This window comes from Daphnia magna, linkage group LG7 (genome assembly GCF_020631705.1).
Source record: "Daphnia magna isolate NIES linkage group LG7, ASM2063170v1.1, whole genome shotgun sequence".
Taxonomy (NCBI): Eukaryota; Metazoa; Arthropoda; class Branchiopoda; order Diplostraca; family Daphniidae; genus Daphnia; species Daphnia magna.
The window spans coordinates 2,252,408-2,265,540 of NC_059188.1; the positions used below are offsets into that span (position 1 = coordinate 2,252,408).

The 13,133-nt window shown below is 38.6% G+C and overlaps 4 protein-coding genes across 4 annotated transcripts; 3 read left to right on the forward strand and 1 right to left on the reverse strand.

Annotated features, from left to right (window-relative positions):
• Positions 1-2,916: 2,916 nt before the first annotated feature.
• Positions 2,917-5,632, forward strand: LOC116927719 (ATP-dependent RNA helicase DDX18). The gene is given in 14 exon segments (XM_032934761.2): positions 2,917-3,077; positions 3,145-3,207; positions 3,269-3,400; positions 3,486-3,598; positions 3,600-3,614; positions 3,678-3,810; positions 3,869-3,944; positions 4,009-4,247; positions 4,313-4,453; positions 4,513-4,673; positions 4,736-4,888; positions 4,943-5,113; positions 5,188-5,365; positions 5,438-5,632. Coding segments are annotated over 14 exon segments (1,803 nt in total). The 5' UTR covers positions 2,917-2,992; the 3' UTR covers positions 5,581-5,632.
• Positions 5,633-5,704: 72 nt separating this feature from the next.
• LOC116927785 (LYR motif-containing protein 2) lies at positions 5,705-6,361 on the forward strand. Its single transcript, XM_032934850.2, has 4 exons — positions 5,705-5,905; positions 5,966-6,005; positions 6,069-6,166; positions 6,235-6,361. Exons 1-4 carry the CDS (start codon positions 5,858-5,860, stop codon positions 6,310-6,312), a joined length of 264 nt encoding a protein of 87 aa, XP_032790741.1. The 5' UTR covers positions 5,705-5,857; the 3' UTR covers positions 6,313-6,361.
• Positions 6,296-6,979, reverse strand: LOC116927783 (DNA-directed RNA polymerases I, II, and III subunit RPABC2). The gene is made up of 3 exons (XM_032934847.2): positions 6,818-6,979; positions 6,602-6,754; positions 6,296-6,535 (listed from the first exon to the last, which is right to left on the reverse strand). The coding sequence occupies exons 1-3, from the start codon at positions 6,844-6,846 to the stop codon at positions 6,328-6,330; spliced, it is 390 nt and encodes a 129-aa protein (XP_032790738.1). The 5' UTR covers positions 6,847-6,979; the 3' UTR covers positions 6,296-6,327.
• A 3,780-nt stretch (positions 6,980-10,759) lies between these two features.
• LOC116927734 lies at positions 10,760-12,908 on the forward strand. Its single transcript, XM_032934781.2, has 3 exons — positions 10,760-10,921; positions 11,006-11,839; positions 12,407-12,908. The coding sequence occupies exons 1-3, from the start codon at positions 10,919-10,921 to the stop codon at positions 12,488-12,490; spliced, it is 921 nt and encodes a 306-aa protein (XP_032790672.2). The 5' UTR covers positions 10,760-10,918; the 3' UTR covers positions 12,491-12,908.
• The last annotated feature ends 225 nt before the right edge of the window (positions 12,909-13,133 follow it).

The following is a 13,133-nucleotide window of genomic DNA, read 5'->3' on the forward strand; positions in this document are numbered from 1 at the left end:
AATAAAATTGCGGCGTACAGTACAAAAACTCTGAACTACTAGAGAACATGGATATGTATGTATAATAATCCTCACCATCCGCTTATACATCTGATGATATCTTAAATACAACAGGGGCGGGGAAAGAAGGAAAAAATAAAATAAAAACTTTTTCATTGCGTAAATGCCAGGACATGATGGGTCGCAATAGCCTTAATCCCAGAAAAAATCGAATTTTTATCGAAAGAAATTGCGTATAGAGTTTAAAAAAAACGCCATTACGTCTCCAAGAAAATTGTTTTTAATTGAACCCGAAATTAATCGAGCATCCTTATACACAGCCGATGTTGCTGTCAACGCCAATTCATTTGTGCCGTTCATTTTCGTGACCTGGGACACAGCAGTTGTCGTTGCGTGATCTAGCTTCTATAATCATTTACAGACTTATATATATAGGTCTATACGTATATACGATACGACGTGGGCAGTACTTGAAACGTTGACTCCCACAAGACCCTGATGAGCCATCCGTGTACAAGCGAATGTTACCAGTAAAAAGGATTTTCCTCTGCAAAAAAAGGCCAAAGAGGCCAAAGTACTTTGGTGACAATAGACGATACAGGATCAAGAAGAAGAAGAAAAAAGGATCAAGGGCAACCAACAAGAGACACTATAACGGTGTTTTCTAATAGGATTTCTTTTCTTTTTTTTTTTCAAAGCAATTTTCAAGGGATCTATGCGAGCTATAGCCGACTCATAAATTCTAGTTTGTTCGAAGCTGATTTCATGCGAGGAAATATTACATAGGGAAACCAAAGCACTTCTCTCATGCTGCCACGTGCTTTATATATGTTGAAATGTATTTACTCCCACACGAACGATAACCGCCTTAACGCAAGCGATGGGGAGTGTATGGAGAGCTTGTGGCGTGAGCCAACGTCACACGGAATATATCCGGTTTACGTCGTTAACCTTATCAATATGCTAAGTAGGCCTAGGTATAGTACACCAGTTTCGCAATACCTCTATTTTCAAATAAATACTTAAAAGCTTCCCTATATATTTTCAAATAGGCGCAGATAAATCAATGTCTCATTTCACTCCCAATAACCTAACCTACGATGACGTGAATTTATTGAAAGAAAAAAGAAACATTCTCATAAGTTTCTGTGCAAAACAAAATCATTCGAGCATATATATACGCTTATATATAGAAGTCGGATATTAAATGGGCCTCTCTTTTCATTGCACATCAACCTATAGCCCCTTTGGTTGTCGATACGGTAACGTGGTTTTTATAACTCCTCGCATCGAACTCGATAAAACCACGCCTTTCTCTTTTGTGTATTTTGCTTTTTCCGTCAGTTGAAAAAGACTATATATATATGCATTGGACATATATACATGCACATGTACGCAGCCATAAGTTATAAGGTTGCCAGGGCTCATAACTTCCTCGCCAATTTATGGCTGTTACACCCTATTACATATGATGCGTTTACCATAACGTGATTCTCTTTATACATCTTCTTGTTTTTTGTGTTTTTCCTCCCACACTTCCAGGGTATAGATTTTGTTTGTCCTCTTTTTGTCACCCTCCATAATACGCCCGTATGTCGTGCACGTAACATACAACTTCCACGCAGTTTTCAACACAAGCAGACGCCTTTTCCGGGGGAATTACGTGAGAGTTATTTATTGTGTTTATCAAAAAGTCTATTAAAGGATTTAGGAGATTAGTGGATTTTTTTTTTAAAGATGAAATATACGTTAAGACGACAGCAGCCTTCATACGTGTAACAGGTGATCAGAAATTTATTTGACATCTTACAGCTGACCTTGTTTAGTTGTGCTCTGCATTATGCTGCCAAGGTACGCCTTTGAGATTGTCTGAGTGGTGTGTTATAAATAAATGCATCGTTGGACTACCCACGTTTGTGGCATGGCTTCATCCCCGGCCATATGGACATGATGTAAGCGTCTTAGGTACAGTAGATATACTGTGCTTTTATTGACTTTTGAGTTGATAAACTTTGATTAAATAATAATTTTGATGAGGGATTATTGAGATGATAAATGTTAACAATCAAATGCATATTAATCCAGCTATTGTTTAACTATTAGACCTATTACTAAATGCCAACGTAATTTTTGAAAGGAAGCCAAGAACAAATCTGTGGTATCTCAGTTGCGCATTACGACTATAGGGAATTTAGTTGGAGAAATGCAATATAGGAAATAAATGGACTGAAATAAACGACTTAACCCACGCGTCGTTCTGGAAAAAAAAATTGCCAACATTTCTTTTGAGCCTTACGTTTTAATTTATCGGTCGGATGGACAAGAAAGCGGTCAACGCTGGTATAAGATTCATGGCCGTTACTTAACTGTGATCTTACCTATTTTCTACCATTTTCTTTCTCACGAAAAGTCGTACCAGGCAAGGAATATTGCTTTTATTTTTCTCAGCCATTACCTCAATGAAACCGAGCCATCAAGCAATACAGGACCGAGGAGTTTCTTGTACCAATCGGTACCAATTGCTATGAGGGATTTGCGTAGTCTAATATAGGAGGAAGAAAGGGTTTAGTCATCCAAGAGGCATTCTTAAAGTGTTTGTCTTGAAAATAGAAATGTATGGACTAAAGAATTGACAAATCTTTCTTTTCGGATTGGTATGGACTATGGACTATGGAATCCATTTATTTCAAAAGAATTCCATTCAATATACACACCCAACTCTTAAGAATCGATCTTTTCATGGCCATCGTTAAAGTGATTCGGTTATCGATACGCCATTAATATTAAGAATTTTGCTGACACTGTATCCATAATTCTATTTAATAACATAATTGGCTTAAAATTTAATTAACATGTGAAAGAGTTATCTATATTTTCCAGAAAATTTTGTTGATGAATCGAGATTGAAAAAAAGTCAATCGATTGTAAAATTCATTGTCGTCCTGCACAAACGTCTAGAAAGGTGTGCACGTGTTTCTTTGCGTCTTTCAAAATGTCTATGCCCGATCCTCAACTAAAACGCAAACTTAAACAGCGAGAAAAGAGTCGACTTAGGATCATTACGAAGAAAAATGAAGGTAGTAAAACGTTATTTTTTTCGTACTAGAAATTCTTGTTACACCATTGTTCTAATTTTCACAAAAGATGCATCGAACGAAGAAGAACCCGAAGTTGCAGAAACAGAACAGGATGCCGTTGAATCTGAACGTAAGTAAACTCGTAGAAGAAAGATAGGGTGTTTGGTTAATGTTTAATAAAATATTTCTAGTGCCAGCAAAGAAGCCTAAAATAAAAACCAAGGAAGCTCCAAAACAAACACAACTAACGGCTAGTTCTGACAGTGAAAAAATTGGTGAAGACAATCAAGATGATGATCCAGAAGATGAAGATTTACAACAATGTAAGTTGGGTTAACAAGTTTATAAGTTAACTATGACTATAGAGTTTGTTTTGACCAACAAATTAATTATTTTCCCTTCTTTTAGTACCTGGTTCGTCACTGAATGTGGGTATCCTGAGTGATCAGTCATTTTCTTCACTGGAAGGCAGTGTTTCAGATTTAACTTTGAAAGCCATTGAGGAAATGGGTTTCAAAACAAATGACAGAAATTCAGGTAAAAATGTTTAGGGAAGGAATTCAATATTCAATCTCAGCTAACCATAGAACCCTATATTAGGCAAAAGCAATACCACACTTGTTGGAGGGACGTGACTTGCTTGGACAAGCCAAGACAGGTTCTGGCAAAACATTAGCATTTCTAATACCTGCAATTGAGCTGATCTACAAGTTAAAGTTTATGCCCCGAAACGGTATTTTATTTTTTTAAAGTTTTTTTGATCATTTAATCATTCAATTGAATGATGATAGGTACTGGAGTAATTATTATTTCTCCTACAAGAGAGTTATCTATGCAAACTTTTGGTGTGCTACGTGAGTTGTTGAGGTAAATTAAAGCATCTTTTAAAGTAGTCATAAATCAGTCTATTTACATGGATTTTCCATCCTAGACATCATTCCCATACTTATGGTCTGGTTATGGGAGGCGCAAATCGACAGGCTGAAGCTGCAAAGCTTGTAAAAGGCGTGAACATTTTAGTAGCAACTCCCGGTAGATTGCTCGATCACTTGAACAGCACGACAGATTTTCTCTTTAAAAACCTTCAATGTCTTATTATCGATGAAGCTGATCGTGTACTCGATATTGGATTTGAAGAAGAACTCAAGCAGCTTATTCGTATTTTACCAAGTAAGTTTATGCTTTCGTTATTAGTTGTTCTCTCCTTACTTAAGTTAGCCGATTATTTATTATAGAAAAACGACAGACCATGTTGTTTTCTGCTACATCGACTCAAAGAATCGAGGATCTTGCTCGTTTAGCGCTCAAGAAGGAACCGATTGTTGTTGGGGTAGAAGACGTTGTTGAAAAAGCTACGGTTGAGGGTCTAGAACAAGGTAATATTTCTTCTAAGCTATTTTGTTAAAGCAAATCATTTTTTATTTCCCCCCTTTAGGTTATGTCGTTTGCCCTGCCGAAAAACGTTTTCTTATGCTCTTTTCTTTCTTAAAGCGTAATCGTAAGAAGAAAATTATGGTCTTCTTTAGTTCGTGCTTGTCGGTTAAATTTCACCATGAGTTGCTAAACTACATAGACCTTCCTGTTATGTGCATTCACGTAAGACAGTGCTTAAGTCTTGCCATGCTTCTCGTGTTAATCTTATTGATTTTGTGAATTAGGGTAAACAAAAACAAACTAAGAGAACGACAACGTTTTTCCAATTCTGTAATGCTGATTCGGGAATCCTACTCTGCACTGACGTTGCTGCAAGAGGGCTTGATATTCCAGCGGTAGATTGGATCGTGCAGTATGATCCTCCTGATGACCCCAAGGTATGGCTTTTAATGGAAATAAGGAGAAATTTGTAATCTAATGATGGTGTCTAGGAGTACATTCATCGAGTCGGACGAACTGCCCGCGGCCAAGGCGGTAAGGGTCACGCTCTACTTCTGCTTAGGCCAGAAGAATTAGGTTTTCTGCGATACTTGAAGCAAGCCAAAGTTCCACTTAACGAATTTGAGTTTTCGTGGAGCAAAATAGCTGATATCCAACCTCAGGTAAGGAAACTTTTATAGATAGAGGGTACATTCTTAATACATTTATAAGAACTTTTGTCCTCTTTTTTTTACAGCTGGAAAAGTTAGTCGCCAAGAACTACTTTCTCCATATGTCAGCAAAAGAAGCTTACAAAGCTTACATTCGTGCCTACGATTCTCATCATTTGAAAACCATTTTTGACGTTCACACACTTGACCTTGCTAGGGTGGCCCAAAGTTTTGGTTTCAAAGTCCCGCCTACCGTAGACCTCAGTATGTTTAAATGACAAATACTTGTGATACTCTTTTCTTCGTACATTTTTTCACGTTTTATTTTTTTTTTAGATATGCGCAGCACGAAAGCCGACCGTCCCCGCAAACGCCAAGGAAACTTTGGAGATACTGGGGGAGTGAAACATCGTACGAAAGCAAGTATATATCGTCAAGTTGGACAGAAATCAAATGACAAACGGCAATTTTCCCGATAATTTTCCTGATTGTTTTACGTTGTCCAAAGACAATAAATCTGCGTATCCAATATTCTGTCCTGGTTTTTAAATCCCGTAAAAGTTACGGTCACCCCCTGACGCTTCCCGTTGCTCTTTTGTTTCACTTAGCAAACGACTTCAACTCGTAGCAGCCAATAAATATTTTTAGTAGCATAAAAACAAAGGAAATTGGCAGTCAATCTTAAGTACAAATGCTATGCAAATAAATCACCAATACGTTTTGATTTGTCGGTGACGATACAGCGGACAACATACGATGTCTTCATTTTCTAAAATCCCCAAGAAATTCCTTTCTCTAAAGCAGGTATACATTGGTATTGTATCGTGATGCAAAAATTTCAGAGCTAATTTCCCCAACCCACAGTTTATGCTTAGACAAGAAGTCCTGAGTTTGTACAGGGAAGGTACATGATTAGTTTTTTTTGTGCATACTGGCAATCATTTAAAGATGTTTTTTTTTCATTAAGTTCTACGAACAGCTCGGAAAGTAGATAATGGGCAAAAAGAAGAGATTGCAAAGTGGGCAAGAAGTGATTTTGAAGCACACAAATCTCAAACTGATGAAGTATGGATTTTAAAAGATAATTTTTACCACATTTAGAGTGTCTATAACAATGTTTCTTTTTTACAAAGGCAACAATTAGGGGCCTTCTGATCAATGGGAAACGAATGGTGAAAGAATTGCAAAGTACAATCAAAAAGACATCTTAGTGTATTATATGTTGGTCAGTCATTGATTACAAGTTCATCTATTCCCCAATCTTCATAGCTTCCATCAGGAAGATAGCGACGAATGATTATAGGGATTTTTTTCTGCTTCAGTTCTTTCATAGCAATTTGAAGAGGGTCTGTTTCACCTTCCAATTCAACCATTACTGGAGCACACATTGCTATTTGTAGGGCTCTGGTTCCTAAAACTCTGGCTCTCTCATACCTAAAATGTTAATTTTGTTATTATTGTTCTTCGGAGGCAGACAGCTCTGCCCAAGTTTGCATATACTTTGTCATGTAAGGTGTTGTAATTCGCTTAGATTGCAATTGACCACCCCCTCCTTCTCCTTGCTGAAGTAGATCAATTTGTGCATCATCATCTGGCTGTTCCATTTCATCCATGTTATCATCTTCTTCGGCATCTTCGAAATCGTCGTTGACGCTAAATAACAGAAAAACATGCACGTTACGATCAAGGATAGGTATAAATTTTAAAGTTGCTTACTCATCTTGATCAAACTCATCATCTGCCATGGTTATAAAAGGTCTAAATGATCAAAATTAAAACCTAGTTAGTTCGAAAGTCCGCGAACTCAAGTTAACAGGTTCTAGATCAAATTGCAGACGCTCCAACCTATTTACATGAATGGCTCACCAGGTGGCTATTAGTCGTTTCTCGATTGAAATTAGATTCTTTTCACTTTAATGATACAACACCTTTGGAAGCGTTTTTCCTTCTCGATTTAGTGCTTTTAATAGGTTATAAGCTGTCACGCAGTAATGAGCTTTCTCGAGTTAATCCTCGTTTACATATTGCTCAACAGCTTTTCCATACTTAGAACTAGAAGCTTTTCGTGTCTTAAGCCTAATTCCGCAACAGTAGCCCAGTAAAATCGTCTACAAAAATATAAAATCCATTATATCCGCGGGTATATCAGATGGAAGTGGTCAGTACGATTTAAAATCAAATCACCAGTATGCCGTTCGAATTGGAATTTATTTCTTGCTGTAGGAAAGATATAGGCCCAGTGTTCTTGGCGACAGTTCCATTTTCTAATGCCTAAGAGATTTATACTTTGAACGCGTTTCTAATGAGAAAGTCAAGTGATAGCACTTAAGTAACAAAAAGAACTGCTTGTGTGTCTTACCGTTTAAAAGATATTGGTAATAAAGAATACTCAACGTTCCGAGAGAATCGGGTTTGACTTTATATGACGAACTTTTGAAGTGATTGGCGTTGGACCATTGGTCAAGCAATAGCAAACAAGGATCTTGGAGTGGAGGCGTAGAATCATTCGTATAATTTTGTAACCAGGTGTTGAAAAGACTTATCCTGATTGCTTTATTCCTTTTGCTTCGAGAGACGATAGCATACGACAATAACTGTCATTCCTAATTTGAAAATTTCTCGCGTCACATCTTTAGTTCAACAACCTATTTATTGTGCAGACAATCAATCTAAAAGGAAAATTTGGCTTCTTTCTTCACGCGAATTAACGTCATTTTTAACGCAACAGTAAGATAAATGGCTTTTGGTGCAATAAGAGAAAATTTTTGCAGATTAAAGCCGTGTAGGCTATATGAAAGAGGTTACCGTACCTGTTTACCTGTTGCAGCTCAACGACGCTTATAATTATTAATTGAGCATTATAACTGCTGCTGTTTCTTTTAACACAGAAAAACTTCCTTATTTGTCTAGGTGAAGATGATGGTGCTGGACGGCTCGCTCCGTTAACCCACTTAATAAATTGATAGTTCATTTTTCCCCCTGCAATGGCCATATTCTAGCAACACTAGAAACTAGTAAAAATAAAAAACCCAACAGGCAATGGAAGGCCGGTGGGTTATTATTAGTCTTTTAGGCGTATTGCTAGCAACGGCTTTCTAAGAAAAAATAAAATAAAATCGAGATGAAACGTCTCGGCCTCATCGACATCCGAGTGTGTTTGAGAATAACGACAGCGAGAAGCTGTAACTTTCTTTAGGCTACCTCGATTCTTTCCAGAACTTTGAATCTTTACCTATTATTCCACTTCGACTGAATGCACACTGGTTGTATCGCTAACGGCTAATTTTGTTCCAATGGCCTTTTTTTAAAAAAATAAAACAACAAAACAAGTCTGTTACTGTATTTTAAGGTGTAGGTAATTCTACAACTCGATCACGCAATGCGATGTAGGAATGTCTTCGGTTCATGGCGAAGAACAGAAACACACTGATGTCGTTCCGATAAATTAGGAGATGAAGAAATTTGAGGATGATGTGGAAATCACAAAACGAATAAAAAAGAAATTAGTTGATGGACCTGGTGAAAACTGGCATTGTTGAACGATGAATAGGTCTATACGCATTTTCCACTTTCTTTTCATTAAACTATAAAGCCGTCCGTTATTATTCAAACGGAAAATTGTAGGTGCTAAGTGCGTGAGTCAACAGCATTCAATCGCACTAGACGAACTTACCACTCAAATGTTTTCTTAAACCATTAGCGGTATTTAAAGCATTTCGCTTGACGTTCCTAAGCTGACCGCAGTTTTCTGTTCAAGCTGTCTAAAACACTACATCCGTTTACTGAATTTCGTCCAAGGAATTTCCTGGCACAAAAAGAATAGACGAAATTTCTCGAAAAAACGAATTCCGACAAACTGGAACAATGGAAATATGTCCAGCAGGAAACATAAATTGAAGCAGTATAGCGAGGAATAGATATACCGAATAGCCATATAGTTTTAGCTGCACGAAAGATGATTGAAAACGGTGAAAGTTTTCATCATTACGCTAAAGGCGTGGAAAGTCCTAAAGGTATACTATATACCTTTGTATCTCTTATACGTACATCGGCTGACATTGATGCCTGCGTGTCTTTTATATTTCCTAATCGCCGAAAGATAAGCATGGTGACAACGTTTCTTTTAAAGCAGTAGACTACCGCTAATTTTTTCTTTCACCATTTTTTTATTATTTTTTACAGACAATTGCACAATGACTTGTCTTATTACGACTGCACTGGAAAGTGGCGGGGTTTTCAATTGGGAGATATAACATATGTCGAAAACGAAAGTTTTTCTTGTTTTTGTTGGAAGTGAAAACTTGTTTTAAAATTTGGATAGTTTCGGATAGTTTATGCGGAAAGTATTAAATTTTTAAAAATTTTCTATCAAGTTAAATACGATAAAGTTAAAAGAAAAATCGAATCAGCCATAGTGTTAGTTACACTAGACGCAGCCATCTGCTTTGTGATGTGTGTGTGAAAAATATTGAAGCAAACGTATACACTTATCGTAACCGACGTTCACACGAAAAATTCAGCCATGCACATCGGATGAGATATAAAAAATGTTATTTGATGGTTTGGCGAAATGTAGTGCAAACTATAATGTCGCCCAGTATCGCCAAAATATCTACCTGTTGAGAGTACACACAGTAGGTTAGTGATGATTGACATAATTCATTTCGAAAGAAAGTTCAAGAAAGTATACCACTATGATCAAGTCTAAGAGCTGGTCGCAACCATAACGACCCAAACGCTTAAGCATTTAACCAAAAATATCGTGACAGCGAAAAACTGTTTGAAATTCCAAAAATGACTGCAGGCAGCTTTTCACCCGCAAGTCTTTGGACGTGTATGCGCTCTGGATAACAAGCCAGTCAGAACACCTCTCTAACATATATTTTTTTTTTAAGTGCACTCGAAGGTCTCTCGTAAACGAAAATTATGCCTCAATCACGCGATGACCGATGAGGCCAGATTCCCGAACTCTTTCCCACGCCATAGCCAATAATCATCCAGGCTCCAATGCACTTGTTGATTCCTTCGTCCCACCCCCCTTCCCCTCCCCCGCCAAAAGAAAAAAAGGGGAACAAGAAAAATCCGGCCAGCAATAATCGAACAATTTGATGTTTTGAATGACGACAAATTGTTTGGAAATAAGAGATTTTCTGAAAACTTTTATTATTGCAAGAGTCAAAACACAGCGTTGCGTAACGATTTCCGAGAGAAACGGGCAGATATTTGACAAATCATTGGGCGATCTTTGAGAACGTACCTGTTCAGCTTATAGCTATTGTATTTCTGTAGCCTAGTGCACAGACATAAGTTTGCAATGAACACGCAACTTCTCAATACGAACGGATTTGCAAAAGTGTTTTTTTTTTAATAGCGCGCTCTTTATTCTTAAAGGTGTAGACTCATACATCAGTTGAGATGAATGCTGATGGTCCAGTGGCCTATTTCAAAGAGGATGTAGGCGATATAAGCAGCGACATATGGTCATCCAGCCCCTGGTCGTCGTACATTTTAATACCAGCTCAAGTTATTTCATCTTCTTTTACGAGCGAAGAGCGCAGGTAGTTGTTCGTTGGACGGATGAAAAGAAAGAGAAAGACGGAGTGTAGACTGTGAAGCCTATCGGCTCCCCTCGCATGTGCCTCTAAGTGGAGAAAGCTCCCACTTTTTGTTGTTGATATTGCTCCGCGTCTACTACGTACGTATATAAAGGAATGGGTGGACTTGCTAAATCGACTCATTCTCCCTCAACCGGTCCCCATCTTCAGTTCACTATACACTATCGATAATTCGGATTACCTTGTATATCAAAGTACAATCATGGTAGGTCTTCATTACCTAATACTTTGCCATAACTTGACACAAATAAATGTAGCTACATCTTCTTTTGGGGTGTGGGTTAAATAGTTTTGCGTCAAACTCGTGATACTATTTACCATAGTTGGTTTATGTTCATCTCAATACGAGGACGGCTTCCCGGATAGTATCAAAGCCGCGGCTTTTGAAGAAATCATCGGCAATTATTACGCGTTCGATCCGTTCCTTCAAACGGGTCGCAAAGGTCGTGAATCGAACGGCTTTCCAGACGAATTGGAATATTCCTCCTTCCAGCCGATTTTCGATTCCCCACCATTGACGCAATCCAACGACGATAACACGTTTTACTCAATACCGCCAGCTTACACCGCCCCAGAATCCAAAGACGATTTTGATGACTCACCCATTTCAGTCACCACCAGACCGGCTGTCCATCACGACGTGCGACAGCTCAACGACCTACAGACGAACAGCCCATTCAAATTCGAGACGGAATTCAACAGCTTCGACAGCGAAAACTATCCGCGTTATCCTCCCTACTTGACTGAGCAGTCGGTTCGACAGCAGCAGCAGCTGTCGTCTGATGTTACGCTGGAGAACAATCTGCCCAAATATGTCATCGGAGTCGGCGGGCAGGAACCGACAGATGGAGACAACTTCTTTCAGACGAAACGTTCGGCTCGCACTCCGGCCAGACGTGCCCATCAGTCGGGTCACAGGGACCAATTCGTGAGACGGGCTCGTCCCGCCATAGAACTGGACGAATCGCCTTTCGCCAGGAGATCGTTACGCTACGTTAATTATGACGACGTCCCGCCGCGTTACAATCGTGCTCGATCCAGTGACTTCACACAGGGCCGCAGAGCCGCTCAACATCTCCCCGATGACAGGAATATCCGTAACGGCTATTATGTCGCTTCAAAGGTACTTAACGTTCCAGTGGTAGACAAGCATGTCTACTAGATGGCGTATACTGTTTGTGCTTGTTCCACTCGTAAATATTCGATCCCCAAATGTTAAAAAAAAAAGAAAAATCCGCAGGACGGTGTTTTTTCAGCATTTAGATTCTAACGCTATCAGCCCATCAATCATTTAATTGCGCTAAAAATCGATTGAATACGAAATAATTCATACAATATATATATATATATATTTTTAAATGTCCACATACATTGTCGTGCTTTGGTACTGGAACGTACGCTTTAAAAACAAATGCCAGCTTTAATGTACAATCATCTTTGTCATCCCACTATACTAAACATGCGTCTCCGTGCTTTGAATACATACTCTCTCCCTTTGAAATGTCTTTACTCCCCTCGCAGTTACAGAGCATTAACCAATTTCATTCACCTTTGACCTACTATTTTTGGACGGACAGCGCGTTTAAATCAAAATTTATTCATTGATCCCCCCCACACACCCTCTATTTAAATAAGGGTATCCTTTGCGGGGAGTACGTTTTTTAAGTGGACATTTTGTATTTTTCAACAGGTTTTATGGCGGACCCCTGTTCAAGCTGACGGCCAGCGCAGCCGATATTTCGTCGCCAGCCAGCCTCCCGTTTACGCTGATTAACTCTTGAGAATTCAGGGGGTCTTTGTTGCATGTCTATCCTCGTTTGATTTTCTTTTTTCTATTTTTTTTTTAAAGAAATAAATATAGTAGATCTATCTGTGCTGGAAAGCCGACATGCTTTTCGGGAAATGACTGTGGGAAACTCTTTAAAATAAACAAGGATACAAGATATTTTGAAGTGGAAGAGGAAAGAGAGATCCAAGGCCATCCTTCAAGTAGAACTGAGCAAGTTTTCACTCTCCTGCTGTAACCGAATATGATATACAGCGCGTCCGTCTTTTGTTTTTTTTTATCTTCCTTTTTTGTTTTAACACCGTACATGTAACTTATAGGTGAGGCCAACTAATTGCCATACAAAGACAAACGAAAAAAAAACAAAACGAAACAAAACAGGAAATACATAATTTTTGTGTAACAAGTTCTTGAATGATTTATCATCTTGTATATTTTTACAGACAAAATTCGTGTTTCTTTTTTGGGAGGGGGGGGGGGAGGGTTAGAAAAGAAGGCCGGAGGGAAATCGTACCGACCCGACTCTGAGCATTTTCCGATGCAGACGGTGGATATGACTCGAAACGTACGTACTGTATTTCCATTTAGGGTTTATTTTCAGTCGACTAGAAGAGAAGGGGAGGCAAAGAAG

Coding starts and splice junctions, on each gene's coding strand:
- LOC116927783 (XM_032934847.2), bottom strand. CDS start 6,846: ATGGCAGATGATGAGTTTGATCAAGATGA. Junction 6,755..6,817: donor GATGAGTTTGATCAAGATGA/GTAAGCAACTTT, acceptor TCTGTTATTTAG/CGTCAACGACGATTTCGAAG. Junction 6,536..6,601: donor ACAACACCTTACATGACAAA/GTATATGCAAAC, acceptor TTAACATTTTAG/GTATGAGAGAGCCAGAGTTT.
- LOC116927734 (XM_032934781.2), top strand. Junction 11,840..12,406: donor GCTATTATGTCGCTTCAAAG/GTACTTAACGTT, acceptor ATTTTTCAACAG/GTTTTATGGCGGACCCCTGT.
- LOC116927785 (XM_032934850.2), top strand. CDS start 5,858: ATGTCTTCATTTTCTAAAATCCCCAAGAAATTCCTTTCTCTAAAGCAG. Junction 6,006..6,068: donor CCTGAGTTTGTACAGGGAAG/GTACATGATTAG, acceptor TTTTTCATTAAG/TTCTACGAACAGCTCGGAAA. Junction 6,167..6,234: donor ACAAATCTCAAACTGATGAA/GTATGGATTTTA, acceptor TTTTTTACAAAG/GCAACAATTAGGGGCCTTCT.